Raw genomic sequence first — 16,247 nt, 5'->3', positions numbered from 1 at the left:
CTTCATGGGGGCCACTTCAGAAGGCAGAGCCTAGGGTATAGCAGTATCCTCTTCTTTTTTAGGAGAAAGCAAAGAAGGCAGCTCTGAGTGCATGCCCTGGGGTGGGGGACTAGAAGGGGGGACTCCACATGGCTCCACCCCACCTCCCAGCAGTGTTTATCTTCAAGGCAGCTTCCAGCCAATCCCGACACCTGGGCACATTCTAATACATTCTTCTGGAGGGCTGTGGACAGCCACCTGGGCCCTACAGAAAGGTTTGGGGTGGGGGAGGATTGTCAAGCTGGAATTTGCTAAAACAGAGAGAACAGTGCCTGGGCAGATAGTCCGTGCATAGAGCTCAGCCTGGTAATGCTGGGGCTGTCCACAAAAGAGACAGAAGCAAAGAGAAGGGCTAAATGTGGAATGCAAGGAACTTAAACTTGGGCAAGTTACCTCACCTCTCTGAGCCTCAGTTTCCTCCTCTGTAAAAATGTTTACGTGAGTAGGACCATAGACAAGAGCTGTTGCAAGAAGCAGAAACAATAACAGTGGTGGACACTTAGAGAGGATTTACAGCACTCCTGGCACTGTTCTCTGATCTTCATAGCCAGGAGTTTCCTAGCCCCCATTCCTACTGAGGTCACTTGCCAGCGGTCTGACAGTTCATGTGGGAGTTGAGAGTGAGGAGCTTCTTAATCACTGCGCTATACATGTGCTTGTAGGAAAGCTGTCAAAGGCAGCTAATGTTATCTATATGACCATTGTTGGTGGGAGTATTGTTGTTGCTATTGTTATCAGCAGTATTATTTCTATTATTGCTGCTGCTCCTTCCTCCTTGAGAGGTAAGTCATCAATAACTCCTCTTTATGGAAAAGGAAATAGGCTTTAAAAGGGTAAGTGACTTGTCTGAAGTCACAGGGTAGCTCTGGGACAGAGTGAAGAGATAAGAAACCATGCAAATCAGAAGGCCAGACCTTCTTACCCACAGAAGGAAAAGGAGAAAATGAAGAGTATGGGACATTGCACCAAGGCAAGGTGGGGAAAGGGACGCCCACCACCCACAGGCGTAGGTCCTGAGCAGCCAATTTATTTACATTCCAGTGTGGACACTAATTAGCCAGATCTTTATCTAAACACGCTAACAATGACGTGAGACTTCGGAAATTTGTTTACTGCAGCTAGAAGTGATGCATTTGTGGGATCGGAAAGCTGGGTCAGGGTGCAGGATTTGTTTGCTATGGCTGTGTGTGTGTGTGTGTGTGTGGGGGGGTGATCCAGGAGGAGGCTGTCGATGGTTCCATATATCCTAAAGTGTTAGTATATACTAAAACTCCAATGATTGCCCTGGCCGGTTGGCTCAGCGGTAGAGCGTCGGCCTAGCGTGCGGAGGACCCGGGTTCGATTCCCGGCCAGGGCACACAGGAGAAGCGCCCATTTGCTTCTCCACCCCTCCGCCGCACTTTCCTCTCTGTCTCTCTCTTCCCCTCCCGCAGCCAAGGCTCCATTGGAGCAAAGATGGCCCGGGCGCTGGGGATGGCTCTGTGGCCTCTGCCCCAGGCGCTAGAGTGGCTCTGGTCGCAATATGGCGACGCCCAGGATGGGCAGAGCATCGCCCCCTGGTGGGCAGAGCGTCGCCCCATGGTGGGCGTGCCGGGTGGATCCCGGTCGGGCGCATGCGGGAGTCTGTCTGACTGTCTCTCCCCGTTTCCAGCTTCAGAAAAATGAGAAAAAAAAAAAAAAAAATTAAAAAAAAAAAAAAAAAAAAAAAAAAAAACTCCAATGATTAAGAGAACTAGTCTCCTTTGGAGGGAGCAAAAAAAAAAAAGTGCAAAATTTTATTTATAGTTAATGTTTGGGGGGTTTTTCTCCAAGTGAGAAAAAGGGGGACCTGAGAAGCCTGCTCCCTGATCTGCTCAGTGGAAGAGGTTCAGAGCCTTCCTCCTTGTACTTAACAATCACCCCTCTTACCCACCCTCAGACCCATCACAAAAACACTTAGCGCATGCCCCTCTGTGCTGAGATCTATAAGCACTTTCCATCATTTTTTAAAATCCTTACTGCAGGCCCATAAATTCTGCACCCTTATTATCGCCTTTTCTAAGTGAGAAAACTGCTGTTTATCAAGGCTGAAGGACTGGCTCCAGGTTACAGGATTACAAAAGTGGCCCTGACTCAATGCTTTGGCCCAAGGCAGAGACATGGGATGTGACTGTAATTTAGAGAAAGCCATGTCTTCCCAGTCCCTCATCTCAAACCCAGCCTTCTCACTCTGTGGGCTCTACCTGCAGAGAAGTGTGTTACAGCTGCCAACTCTTACACATGTGTGCTCATGAGATTTGGGTACATCCATTCATAGACATACTTACTGGTTTACTGGTGTGGGAGATGTAAAAAAATCATATGTGCCCATATCTGTGCTCACTCAGGATGAGGTGTACAATACTTACACTCACATACACACAGACTCCCCCCCCACCACCACCACACTATACTAATGGGAAGAGGGGCACGTGGAGTTTTCAAAAGTCTAAATTGCAGAATAATTTCAATGTGGTTTTATTACTTACAAGAACACACACAGTCATTACAACTCTGGCAATAAAAATCTATTCCCTCTTCTCTGACTACAGCTTAGACAGGTCCTTATGGGACCACTTTGGACAAGACTAATTGTAATGATCCCATAAATTGCCTGAATGGAAATGGTGCATCTGATACTCATGAAACCTAGTTTTCATCTTGGATCATATAAACACTTTTATCCAAATCTCATGTCACTACCAGTAATTCACATTTTTTTGTGTGGGGGAAAGGAAGGGAGGGTTTTTAGAATGAGTGTTGGCCCAGTCCTCCTGTTTTGGCCACACTCTCTGGAAGAGCAGAGCCCTGATGTGAGTCTACACTTATAGGGAGTATTGAGTGCCCTCTTTCTCATGCCTATCCACATATGCACACTGACGTGTTCACACAGGAAAGCCCCTGCCTTTTCATTCAAGGAGAAAGATAAGTCCATAGAAACATACATGTCGGGTGCATCTCTTAGAAACCCAGATTTATCAGAGTGTGGCAACTGCCATCAGCCTCAGAAACGTGGTTGCAGATGGGAGGTAAAGGGGTAGAGCGACTGGTTGGCTGCCTACTATGCAGCTGGGGAGCCCAGTTCACAGGGTAGAAGGCCACAGGCTGCGCCTCCTCTCCAGAGGCCTGTGACTCAGAGTCCCCACTGGTTCCCTACCCAGCAGCTAGGAAGTTAGTAAAAGACTCTAGGTGGGCTAGGAAAGACTACAGAGTGCTCAATCCCTGTCCCTCTGGCTGGTGTGAAAGCAGAGAACCCCACTTTCCTCTCCCGGATTTGGCCCTCTGTATTTTTTTTTTTTAATTTAGAAAATTAAATTTAACAGGGTGACATTGATCAATAAGAGTAGATAGGTTTCAGGTAAACATTTCTATAGCATTTGAACTGTTGATTGTGTTTGGTCCCTGTATTTTAAGGCAGTCTGAGAAATACTTCAACACTTCCCAGCTGGGGTGATCTCCAGGCTAAACAGCCCCTTCATCTAAAGTGGGGATGGCAGAAAAGAAAGAGAAGGGAAGGTTAGTTCTGGGGGGTGTGTGTGTGTGTGTGTGTGTGTGTGTGTGTGTAGTAGGGTGGGTTGGCTCTGGCCTGAGAGCCCCCATCGTGTTCTCAAGGGAGGCCTGGGGCCCAGGCCCTGCGGTCCCCTGTAGCTCCTCCGTGATCCTCTCTGTGCTGCCACAATAGAAGGAAATGGAGGCTCCGCAGGATCTGCCTGGAGTGGGGATTTCCACAGGGAGGGTGGCCAAGTCTGCCACCTGGAGCCCCACAGATCAGTCAGGGTCCACAGCGGAGGCTGCCGCAGCTGTGGGGGCAGGGAGATGGGAAAGGTCCTACGGGATGGAGCAGGGTGCCGAGGAGAGTCCCTATTACACAACCAAGGGGCCTGGGCGTTTCTATGAGCAGCTCCCAAGACAAAGTAAGCGAAGGACTGAAATGGAGGACAGGGGTCTGGAGCTCAGGAGTGGGGCGAGGCTCCACAAGTGTGGCCCCAGCCTTCCCGGGCAAGGGAGGGGGATGCCCTCCACATCAAACACCTGCAGTGTCCAGGGACAAAAAACATGAGAGCTTCAGAGTGGAGGAGTGAGGATGGAGGGGGAGAGAAATAAAATAAGATGAGGAAAGGAAGGATGGATCGAAAAGATAAGGAAAAATGAAACAGGTGGGGAGGAGCGGAGACCTACTAAGAAAGGAGGCAAGGGAGAGGAGAAGGTGAGGGGAGGAAGAAGGGGAAGGAAGGGATGAGGTGATGGAGCAAGAGATGGGCCCAGTGAAAGAGGAAGGGGCCGAAGAAGAGAGAGACTGGCTTTGAGGGGAAAAAAGAAGACTGCCACGGAAGTTTCAGGGTCCCGGACTCCGAGGCTCTCCCGTGTCTCTGTGTACCGCGGGCCGCCAGAGGTAAGGTTTGTCTTCTCGGTAGGCAGGAGTCCAAGGAGGTCGAGGGGAGCTCGAGAACCTACAGGCAGGTTCAAGGACAGAGGCCCAGCCAGCGTCTTCCGGGGCTCCTCGCTGGGCCCCGGCTTCTTGGCCGGCAACTGGAGAAAGACGCGCCCGGGAGAAAGCCCGCACTCAGTCCCCGACCGGGGCCGACAAAGAACGCTGGCTTGGAGACGCGCGCCGGTGGCCGACGCGTGGAGTGAGGCCTGGCCACCTGACAGTCTCCGCAGCCTCGTGCCCTCAGACTCAAGATCTCCGACCTGACACGGCAGCGTCTCTGCAAGCTCTGCAGGCTGCGAAGTCGAGGCCCCGAGCGCCGCCCGGACCTGCCTCCTCCCGCGCGTCGTGCCTTTTGTCTTGACGGCTGTGCGCCCTGGTGCCCTGCGGCTACCCGGGACCACGATCTTCTCCAGGACAGGTCGGGCGCCAAGCCTGTGCTGATCAAGGCCTGCAGTCTACAGCACCCGGACCTCCAAGACATCCTCTCGGGGTCAGGCAAGCTGGGGCTTTCGCCAGGGCAGTGCTAACTGTTGGTTGTTCCTCAGAGCTTCAGAGAATCAAGGGCAAGTTGGCGGCTCGGCCGGTAGACCCTGCCGCGCACTGACGGAGCCACCTTGGGAACCGCTCTCCGTTTGCGGACCAAAGACCGGGCCTTCCAGGCCGGACGCTGCGAAGAAAAGACAAGGAGTTGTTTAAGCGACAAGACTGCGGCAAAGATTTCTTTCCAAGTAAGAAAGGTCTTTTTCGTTCTCAAATGTTTTGACGTTATTTGCTCCAACTTGATCCCCACGGAGATTTGAGAAAAGATTTCTACGTCCGTAGCCAAAGTCCCACCGCTTGCGGTTGAGAGCAGACAGGGTTGAGAAGATCGCAGTAGGAAGAGGCACGAAGAAACTCTGCTTTTTGAAAAGTAATGACCACATTCCCCCACCTCCCACCATTACAGCTCGGGGATCTGCAGAGCAGGCAGATGCTCTGGTTTAAGGGAATTTATTTGCCAAAGACTGCAGCTGCAGTTCTGAAGTCAGACTATATTTTAAAAAGTCTATAGACATTGAAATTTCACTACAGGAAGTTACACACACACACACACACACACACACACACACACACAAAGTTAAGGAATGCATCCAGAATTCCAATTTAATCCCCAAGTTAAAAACCTCACTGCACTTCGAAACAGCAGACACAAATAGTACAAATACATGTCTGTGTTTAGGCATCTTTTATTTAGGCATTTTTTGTTTGAAAAAAATATTGCATTAATTTGCATTCGACAAAATGAACCTTTCCGACTTGTGTGTTTTATTGGTAGAATAAAACTTGTTAAGGTGACAAAAGTTGTATTTACCTTGGTATCTTAAATTATTTTGAAGTGAAGCAGATACAAATAGACGTGCAAGGTCCTCTCCCTGAGAAATCGAAACTCATTTCCTCAGCAAGGGCCTGTAATTTGCAAAGAATTACAGTGATTACCGAACCTGGACTGGTTTTCTCCCAGAGAAGGGAAGCGGTGACTTATTTAGAAAACTCAATTCCAAACACAAAAAGGAAAAAATCTGGCCTTTACACGAGCTCATGCAACACAAGCGAAAATGCTCAAAACACCATTTTAAAATTGCTTATAAGATTTCCAAAGTGAGGGAAAAAATTTCCTCTGAAGGAATTTAATCAGCTCAGTGTTTCCTGGCCCTGACCTTCCAAGTTGTCGTTTCTTGAAAATTAGAAAATGTATTCAACATCTCACAAAACACTATTGCCTCTAGATTGCTTTAAATTTTTAAATAGCTTTCTAACCTCTCTCAACAACAAAAGACAAACCAGAACACACGCACACATACACATCACCACCACCAACAACAAAATAACAAAAACCTATTTAGTGATACCGCTAAAGAGGACATTTTTCCTTTTATCCTATTTCTTGTTTATTTTTGGTAAGAGCCATCAAAAGTAAAATTTATAGGAAAGCGGTAGAAAATGAAAACATTCTATTAAAAAAATTCTGCTGAAATATGCAGTTTTGGCTAGTCGTGAGTTCTCGTCACAGGATGGTTTTTCTTCTTCAATAGAAAACTCAACTCTAACTTTGGTGCAATGTTTAGGTTAGAAACCGTGATAACTTTCAACTTTTTTGTGGTCTTGATTACATAATTAACTTGTTATTCCGAATAGTTGGAAATTCACAACATATTCAGTGGCATATATAACTAAAATGATTATCTGCCTATATTTATATGTATATTAATGAAGCAATTTTGGAGAATAATAACTTATGAGAACACTTTATATAGTTTTCAAAGAAGCATCACATTTTTATTTTATATATTTATTGTAGTGATCAGCATGTGACCTATCTCAAAAAAAGATATAATTTTATTTACCCCTCAGGCACCTATTTAGCACTTTTCCTTCATAGAACTTGCCGTCATTTTACTAAGCTCTTTAATCACAGATGGGAAGATGTATAATGTAAGTGTGTATATATAATGTGACATGCGTATGTAGGCAGATACACTCAATTAAAATAAAATCAAATGCTTCCATGGATGCAATGAAATCTACTTCGTCTGATAGTAATTAGCTAAACTGTATGAAACGAAAACCTATCATTAGTTGAGCACAGCTCTAGGATTGTAAAGATCCTCCTTTCAGACAAGAGAATGCAAATGTCCCAGAACGCGATCGTAACTGGATACTCCTTCGAACCAGATTCCACATTCTGATAAGTGATTCCGGAGAACCCACCAGGAAGGAGAACGAACGCGCGCTGTAATGTAACTCCTGCTCTATCGCTTTCTTCCCGGACAGCGGCGCGCAACTGGTGGCGTGCGCTCTCGCGGGCTTCGGGGCGGCTGGCTGCAGGCGGGTGCCAGAAATGCAGATCATTTAGATGGGATTTACCTGGGAAGTTCCGCTTGGAAAGAACCAGACCCCACCAAAAACAACCCAAAGAACCAGGGGAGGACAGCCGTAGATGACTCGAGCCCCTGCTTGGTACAGAAGGGCCAAGAGCAGCTCTAGGTATCAGAAATCCCCCCGCCCGCTCGATCTGTGCGCAGGGCTGTGTGAGAAAAGGGCACAGAAACTGGCTGCTAGGCCCCTGCATCTGAGCTCCCCACGCTCCGGATCCTCACCTGCCTTCAGCGGCTCTGAACTGCGTCCCCACACAGCCAGCTGAAGGGCAACACGGTCGGGGGATGCCGGAGATAACCCACTGAGGCCTGGCCCAAGGGTATGTGGCTGGATCGTGGTGGCAGGGGGTTTGCAGGCGGACGACCGAGAGGGCTTTTCGGTGGAGAGGAGACAGTCTTCTTCATGCTCTGGGAAGAAGCAACCGGGTCGAATCCAGTGGAAGCAGCCGGTGTGTGTGATATTCCCAGCGGCACTGGACCGCCGGCTCTAAGATAATAAGGGTTCTTAGAGATGGAGGCCTAGGAGCCAAGTACTGCGAAGTAAGAGAACGCAGTTTCAGGTGGATATGCGAGAGATTGTTGGGGTAGCTTTTTTTCTTTTTCTTTCTTCCTGAGTCTTGAAATCACGTAAGAAAAGCACCTAGATAGGCGTAAAAATAATGGGGAGCAGAGAGGAGCAGAAACATTCCGCTCTCGATGTCCAGCCCTGGAGATGGGGGTGGAGGAGTGGAGCTGGAGTCCAGCTTCCTTCTTTAGGTTTGCCTCCCACCACGATGCACATACTCCAAAACCCCGAACCTGCAGTGTTGCGCACTCACCCCCACCTCATTCTCGATCTTTGCACCCAGCATTCTCCATCTGCAGCAAAACCAGGCGCGTCCTTTTCTCTGCAACACCTTGGACTGGTTTGGAGACGCCGGCCCGCCTGGAGCGTTAGAGCCTGAGAATTCAAAGCAGAAAGGCTCGGGTGCCCCTGTCGCTGAGGGATGGTCTTCCCAGCGCCAGGCCGTGCCCATAGAGGGTTCCCAACAGCCCATCGGCCACAGCCACCTAAGAACTTCCTAGCGCACGCACGTGGCTGCGCTGCCGCATCCCAGCTCCCCCGGCGCCCTAGGGGTTGACTCCCCCACCGTTTCCGCTCCCTCCTGAACAGCCCCGCCTCTCTCCCCTCCCGACTGACCGGCTGTTCTTTCTCTCCTTGCCTTGGACACCTACTCCTACAGCCGTTGAAGGGGGAGGTGGACGAGTGAGGTACAGAGCAGCTCTCCACTCTCACCTCCTCCCCAAAAAAACCCCTCCCATTTCATGTCTACCACCGCCCAGGAGAGGAGGTCCCCAGCCCTGCACGGTTCACCCCGCTCCTTCCAGCTGAGACCAGTATCCCCCAGCTCCCCCTTCCCAGCAGCCAAGAAATGCTTGGGCCAGCTAGGGGCAGATCACCCGCATCAAGTTTGGGCGGGAACAGATCTCACATGGGTCCTTTTGTGGGGGCCTCATAGCAACACCAGCTGCTCCTCGCTGGGCTAGCCGTGCTGGCAGGCGAATGCCTATTGGAGAGAAGATGATTCCTACTGGCGAGGAGTTTCCAGAACCTCAGGGACCCCACAGACTGGCCCAGAAAACAACTAAGGCCGCACGGGGGCGCCAGAAGTAGTGGGTTGGAAAAATTAGATGCCTCCAAGGGTCAAGGACTAGAATCAGGCGCCCAATTTCAATAGGCGGAAAAGACAGCCTCCACGGTTGGGCCACCTCCCTTCTGAGGACAGATCCTGCACTCAAGACCTCATGAAACCACCCCCTGTTCACAGCACCACAGCTATGTCATCACCAGTGCAGCCAACAAACACTGCTTGACCTCTGATATTGAATAATAGTAATTGACATGTATTCGAGTATTTAACATGTGCTAGACCTTCCCCCTAGCTCCTGGCATGTTTTGCCTCATTTATCTCTGGCAACAACCTTGAAAAGGGTATTACCGTCTTCTTTTTGTAGACAAAGAAAATGAGGCTTAGAAAAGCCCAAGGCCACACACTAACTAGGCGAGGATTCAAACCAAGAGTTGTGAGTTCAGTAACTCCATCGTACTGTCTCACATACCTGCTTGGTGCAGCTGCTGCAAGGGCTACAAGGGCAAATGCAACCAGTACCCCACCCTCAGGGACTCATAGTTTAGCCAGGTGGAGCAGGTGGGCGATTTAGCTATAGTACTAGGTGTGAAGAAATAAATGACACGAATGTCCTTTACTAACACACGCTGCAAGTTCAGATTCGAGAGAGATGACTTCTGGCTAGGCGATCAGGGCGCACGGCTATTTGAAGGAGGTGGTATTTGAGCAGAACCTTGAACACACTTTTGACTCATGTAGACAAGGGTAGGGAAGACGTTCCAATGGGAGAGAACAGCTTGAGCAAAGTCAACGAGTCAGGAATGTACGCGTCGCTCATCCATAGATATAGAAAACATTCTGTCTCCTTGGGAATCCACTGCCCGGTATTTACAGGCCAGAAAGCTTTCCTGCCCCACAGCAGCTGGAAAAATTACGTTCCTGGTTCATCCATTCTTCCTGGGATTGGTTTGCAGACAGGAAACCTCCCAGAACCGGAGCTGGCCGGGAAGGTGTAGCAAGGAGGGGCGGGAATCGGTGTGCGGGCACCTGAGGCTGTGCAAACTTCACCAGCAGCGACTTGGACTTGGAGATTCTGGACTAGTTCTTGTCTATTTCTGGTAGCGCCACTAAACCCCACTCAGTGATGCGGGGGCGTGGTCCATGGGATAAAAACCAATGGGAAGGGAGGCCGAGGCGAGAGCCCCGCCCCCGACGTGACGCACGAGCTCCAGACACAGGCTTCGCAGCCGAGGCCCCAGTCCCTGCAGTGGCTGTAACAAAACCCAGACTCCCAGGTCCGGGCCAATGGAGGCGATTTAGACTGGAGCGGGATCGCGTCTGTCAAAAGCTCCACTCGGCAGCAGCGGTGGAGTCCAGAAGGAGAACTGGAGCCGCCACACTGCCTCCCGCCCCCGCCGGGATTTATTGAGTATTTGGACTGGACAATTAAGTGGCCCTGATGATGTTACCAAGCCCGGTCACCTCCACCCCTTTCTCAGTCAAAGACATTTTGAACCTGGAGCAGCAGCAGCAGCAGCAGCAGCACTTCCACGGCGCTCACTTGCAGGCGGACTTGGAGCACCACTTCCACTCTGCGCCCTGCATGCTGGCCGCTGCCGATGGGACGCAATTTTCTGACGGAGGGGAAGAAGACGAGGAAGAAGAGGGCGAGAAACTGTCTTACTTGAACTCACTAGCCACAGCCCACAGCCAGGGGGATGCAGGGCTCTGTCCCCAGAGTTACGTCCACGCAGTCCTGCGAGACTCGTGCAGCGGGCCCAAGGAGCACGAAGAGGAGTCCGAGGTCGTGAGGGACCGGAGCCAAAGTGAGTAGAGGGGGAAAGGAAACGCGCCCGTGCATCTGGAGCAATGGCGGAGCTCCCGTAAACAGCTCACACACTCGCCACCTCTGCTGCCTGCCCCTTCAGCCTCTGGCTGGGGTCGTGCCTCGCTCTGGCCACCGACAACTCCACAAAGAGCAGGTGCCTGAGAGGGAACCGGGGCGGAGGGAGAAGGACCAGATGAGCCCGACAGTTCCTCCTCCCAGAGAAGGGTCGATGCAGCCCCCGAGGGAAGGGAACGTGGCAATTGCTGCCCTGAGGCTAATAAGCAACAGGGGCTCAGCTGCTGGGTCCGGGCAACTCGCTGTATTTTTGCTCTTTGCAAGAGCTAGAGGGGCAGGAGCCTGAGTCTCTTCCACTTTCCCTCTAGGACAAGACAAATTTTCTGATGCCAGAGCAGTGGTCCCTATTCTCAGAGAAGAGGGTCCGAGCAGGTCGTGTCCCCAGCGGGTTGTGTCCGCTTGGCACAGGAACTTTGGTAGAAACCAGCTGAGTGATTTCCTCACCTCTCTACTTGGAACTCAGCGTCCTCGCCCCGCAGCCCCCGGCAGAGAGGGAGGGGAGAGCCGGAGAGTGCGTGGGAACACAGTCAATTCCTCAGAGCACTCGCACCCCTGAGGCGCTGGCCTTAAAAAAAAAAAAAAAAAAAATCATAACGTTCTGCTTTGTGTCCCAGGCTGTGCGGCTGCAGGCTGAGGAAAAACCGCCCTGAACTTAGTCCGAGGTCCTGGCCGCTCACGTCGTGTAGGAGATGACTTGGGTAGGAAAGTCGGATTACTGCATAATATATCCAAGAAAGCGTTGGTTTCTGAGGGGACACAGTGGAATCTCTTCCTCCAAGAGGTTTGATCTGGCCGAAGTCAAGGCCTGCGCTCTGACAGCTCCTCTGGGCCTAAAAATCAACGTGAAACTGTATAACCAGTCAATCAAATTTCCTTTTCTCTGTGAGGTAGCACAGATATCATAACACAGACATTTAGTCGTAAGTGTGTAAGAGCAAAATAGTCCCTGGGCTAGGCACGAGCGTTATACACTCAGACGTTTCCTAAAAGATTTTTGCGCAACTCTCGCATTACCGGGCCCCAAATAGCAACATGCCTCACACCTTCAGCTATCCGTGACGGTGTGGAAGGCAAACGAGTTTGCAAATGCTCGTAGTTATTATGTAGTTGCAAACTTGTATCCTGAAAATAGTCATTAGCACGCTGAGCCTCACATTTAATACAGGGTAATCTCTTCTCTCGCAGATGCTCAAGTTCTAAATAAACGCGCACTAACTACCCCTCCCAACGGAACGTGCCTCAAGGGCGTTCTGACTGTACTTGGGCGATCGCAGGGTCCCACGGCGCCAGGAGCCACAAACTTTCCAAAAACTCCAGGCGTTTACTACCGCACTCTCTGTGCTGCTACTACATGGGGCCACAGTGCTCCGGGGTCAGAGCTACGGTGAGGCCCGGGACATCTAAGTGACGCTGTTGTTTTTGCTTCTTCCGCAGAAAGCTGCCAGCTGAAGAAGCCTTTGGAGGCGGCGGGAGACTGTAAGGCAGCGGAGGACAGCGAGAGGCCGAAGCCACGCAGCCGCCGGAAGCCCCGGGTCCTCTTCTCGCAAGCTCAGGTCTTCGAGCTGGAACGGAGGTTCAAGCAGCAGCGGTACCTGTCGGCGCCCGAGCGCGAGCATCTCGCCAGTAGCCTGAAGCTCACGTCCACACAGGTGAAGATCTGGTTCCAGAACCGCAGGTACAAGTGTAAGAGACAGCGGCAGGACAAGTCTCTGGAGCTGGGCGCGCACGCACCCCCGCCGCCTCCGCGCCGCGTGGCGGTGCCGGTGCTCGTGCGGGACGGCAAGCCGTGCGTCACTCCCGGCGCGCAAGCCTACGGCGCGCCCTACAGCGTGAGCGCGGGCGCCTACTCGTACAACAGCTTCCCCGCCTACGGCTATGGGAACTCCGCCGCGGCCGCCGCCGCCGCCGCCGCTGCAGCCGCCGCCGCCGCGGCCTACAGCGGCAGCTACGGCTGCGCGTACCCGGCAGGCGGCGGCGGCGGGGGCGCAGGGGCCTCGGCGGCGGCCGCGGCCATGCCGCCCGCCTGCAGCGCGGCGGGAGGCGGCCCCTTTGTGAACGTGAGCAACTTGGGCGGCTTCGGCGGCGGCGGCGGCGCTCAGCCGTTGCACCAGGGCGCGGCGGCCGGGGCGGCTTGCGCGCAGGGCACCTTGCAGGGCATCCGGGCCTGGTAGGGTCAAGGCGGCCGGCGCCCCACCGCATTCTGGCGCCGCGGAACTGAAGCGCGAGCAAGGCTGGATTCAAGAGCCAGGTCCCCTCGTTAAAAAAGAAAGAAAAAAAAAAAAAAAGAAAATACACGTCTCATTCCCCAGGGCGCCGGAGCGCAGCTCACACGAGGCCTGAGGAAGGGGTCTCAGGGGTGAGGAGGATGCCCGGGACCGGTCGCGATCTGGGTGCAGGGCAGGACGATGGCCCGATCTGACCCCGAAGGGAGTGCGAGGGGCTGGGAATCTAGCTGCCGTCTGGTTCTCCCGAAGCGAAAAGGCTTCTCTCCCTCGGCTTTCCCATCGCCTTCTCCAGGCGTTGAAGGAGAAGCCAAGGACAAACAAACAAACAAACAAACAAAGCATGAAGGAGAGAAAAATGGGCGTCGTGGCTTGAGAAATCTCCAGGCCCGTATCGACCTTCTGTCCCCTTCGCGGGCCCGGAGCGTCACACTACAGTCGAGTTCCCTTTTTCCAACTGCTTCTCCTCAGCAGCAGATTCCTCGGCCTGGATCTCCGAATCGTCAGATGATTTCGAGAAAAACCAGCGGAGTGAGATATCAAAAGTTTGGGGGCTGAACAAATCCGGGACCTGGTGGCCCCTGGGAGGCGTTACCGGGTTCTTTTCTGTTTCGTATTCTGTATTCAGCACATATAATATATATAACCACATCCACACGCCATGTACACACCCGCTCCCATACACTACAGGAGTCAATAAACAAGGTGCAATATTTCCAAACGTTTGCCTGCTACAGACTGTGTTTAGCCCCCCAGAGTGGGAAGGGATCCTTTAAATAGGGCGAGCAGGGAAGGTACAGGTGGGGAAGGAGAGGCAGTAAGTACTCCTTGGGCGATCGCAGGCCAGGCTGCAAGTCTGGGCTCCTCATGGCTTTGTTCATCAATTTCTTTTTACTCTAGTGGGGAGAACAGGTCGGAGACTCAGGACCTTTTGAGGTCCGGGACTTTGTAATCTCCCTAATTTTTACCCAGATGCTTGGGCTAGTGCTCGAGCCTGCGTTAGATCAAGGTTTAGACTCTGCCCCACCTCGAGGTTCGCTCGGGAAAAGAAAACCTTGTCTCAAACCCAGCCGGTGGCGCCGCAAAGGTGGCTGCTTCTTCGGCCGCCGCCGCCAGGGCTTCCAGCGCGCCCGGGAGTGCTGCGCCCCGCCGCGGCCGGGTTCTCCCCCTCGGCCGCCCTCCCTTCTCCCCCGGCGGCCGTGGCTTTATGCCGCTCCTTGTCACTTGCGGAGAATGCCTGTGCGAGGTCTGTGCTGCCACACGGCCGATTGTGAGTGTGCCAAGGCGGGTGAATGGGGAGGCCTCAGAGCGCCGCGCCATTGTGGGGCCGGGCCTCGCTGAAAGGCGGCTCCGGGCCGGGAAGGTGCGGAAAGAATGGCTTTTTATTGGAGTCCCGAACAAAAGGTGTGGTAGGAAGGCGAAGTCTCCTGCGCGAACAAAAACCCCAGCGCGTCGGGATTGACGTCCCCCCCGAGCTCCCCATTGCTTCTCAGAGCGGGGGCTTTGTGCAGCAGTCTGCTCGACAGAGGGACGGAGAAATGCGCGGGGGTTTTGTTCCCCACTTTCTGTGCGCTGGGGGAGGGGGCGGCCAGGGGGAACGGGGGCTGGGCGGGCAGCGGGGAGGAGCGCGCTGATTAGGCCTGGCCGGCCGGGTCGCCGAGGCTTTAAGCGGGAGTCGGCGGCCTGAAAGCAGGGTCATTATTGCTACAAGTTTAGCAATTTCTCCTTTACAGGAGGGGGCGGAGGCTGCTAGGCTGCTGCAGGGCCGCCGGGCTGGGTAGCAGAAGAGACCACGGGGAGGAGGAAGAAAATAAGGAGGGGAGGAAGAGAGGGGAGGCAGGCGAGGGAATCCTCCAAAACCCGCTGACCGCCCAGGATGAGGCTTGGACGCAACCGAAAAGCCTAGAGGGAGCTTGAGAGGTGGCGCCTGGGGAGCGAAAACCCTCCCTCCCCTCGCGTTTCTGAAGGCAGAAAGACCTTGGAGCCTAGCCTGAGTTACTGCACCAAACCCACGGTCCCTCAGTTCTTTGCTGCCAGTTTTCTACTTTCTGAAAAGACGCCCTGGAGCTGAGATACCGCTTCCCGCCACCGCGTTCACCTCCATGACGCCCAAAGCCCCGTTCCAAGCAGCCCTTTCTTTTGGAGCTATTATCTTTCCATGAGCTGTTTAGGCTAAGGGCTAGGAAAGGAATTCTCGCTTCTTAACACATTCCTCATTGCTTGCAGCTGCTAACGACTCATTCACTCATCCATCCATTCAACTGCGTTGACTGAGCACCTACTATTGTAAAATGTGGTCACTTGCTGTTCTGGGTGCTGAGGACGATGGGGGGGGGGGGTGTCTGCCGGTGTATGAAGTTTATTTTCAGGGGTGTTTGTGGCAGAGAGGTAGACAACAAATAAATAAATGTTAAGAATAGTAGATAAATTCTAAAAATGAAATAGAACCAAGTGCTGGAGGGCAGGTTCTTTTGGAGAAGGTGGTCAAGAAAGTCACGTAAAGGAGATTACATTTAAGCTGATGTCTGAGTGACAAAGGAAGCCAGTCAAACAGTGCCTAGCTGTTGCGGTCTCCATGCCTCTGCACAAGGCCCTCCCTGCAGTCTGGAATGCCCTTCACCCCATCTATCTGGTGAACTCTTGCTCCTCCTTCAAGGCCAAGCTTCTTTCCTGAACCTCCCAAGTGGAGGTAATCACTCCCTTTTTTGTGTCACCAGAGTCTTAGGTACTTTCCAATATCACAACATAGAGTCGAGCAAAGATTTATTTGTCTCTCTCCCTCCACATGAGGTCCCAGTGAGGTGTGTGTGAGGGGGAGCAGGTTGGCATCTCTTTCTTCTGGGACAGATAACACAGAAGGAGATCATGGGGGCCAGGCTTCCTCAGGGCCACCTTTCTCAGTGCCCTAGGGCCATGCCGGTAGCCTCAGTGCTTTCGGGCTGTGCAGCATTGGTTGCTGGCTGCAAGGGAGATGCTTACCAGACTCTTGGCTCACATGGGCAGAGCCAGGAAAGCTGAAATCACTAGCGGAAGACATGCAATCCAACCAATCCAAGAGGAATGTCCCCCCTTTGGTACCCTACGATGCTGCCTAGGGATATGGCTTTC

At 52.6% G+C, this 16,247-nt stretch overlaps 1 protein-coding gene across 1 annotated transcript; it reads left to right on the top strand.

The window, feature by feature from the left end:
• Positions 1-10,291: 10,291 nt before the first annotated feature.
• NKX2-3 (NK2 homeobox 3) lies at positions 10,292-13,670 on the top strand. Its single transcript, XM_066354899.1, has 2 exons — positions 10,292-10,840; positions 12,352-13,670. Exons 1-2 carry the CDS (start codon positions 10,474-10,476, stop codon positions 13,086-13,088), a joined length of 1,104 nt encoding a protein of 367 aa, XP_066210996.1. The 5' UTR covers positions 10,292-10,473; the 3' UTR covers positions 13,089-13,670.
• Positions 13,671-16,247: the final 2,577 nt, after the last annotated feature.

This window comes from Saccopteryx leptura, chromosome 13, assembly GCF_036850995.1.
Source record: "Saccopteryx leptura isolate mSacLep1 chromosome 13, mSacLep1_pri_phased_curated, whole genome shotgun sequence".
In the NCBI taxonomy this organism is placed as follows: domain Eukaryota; kingdom Metazoa; phylum Chordata; class Mammalia; order Chiroptera; family Emballonuridae; genus Saccopteryx; species Saccopteryx leptura.
Note: the sequence above shows the minus strand (reverse complement) of the source record. Positions and strands in the feature narration are given on the sequence as shown.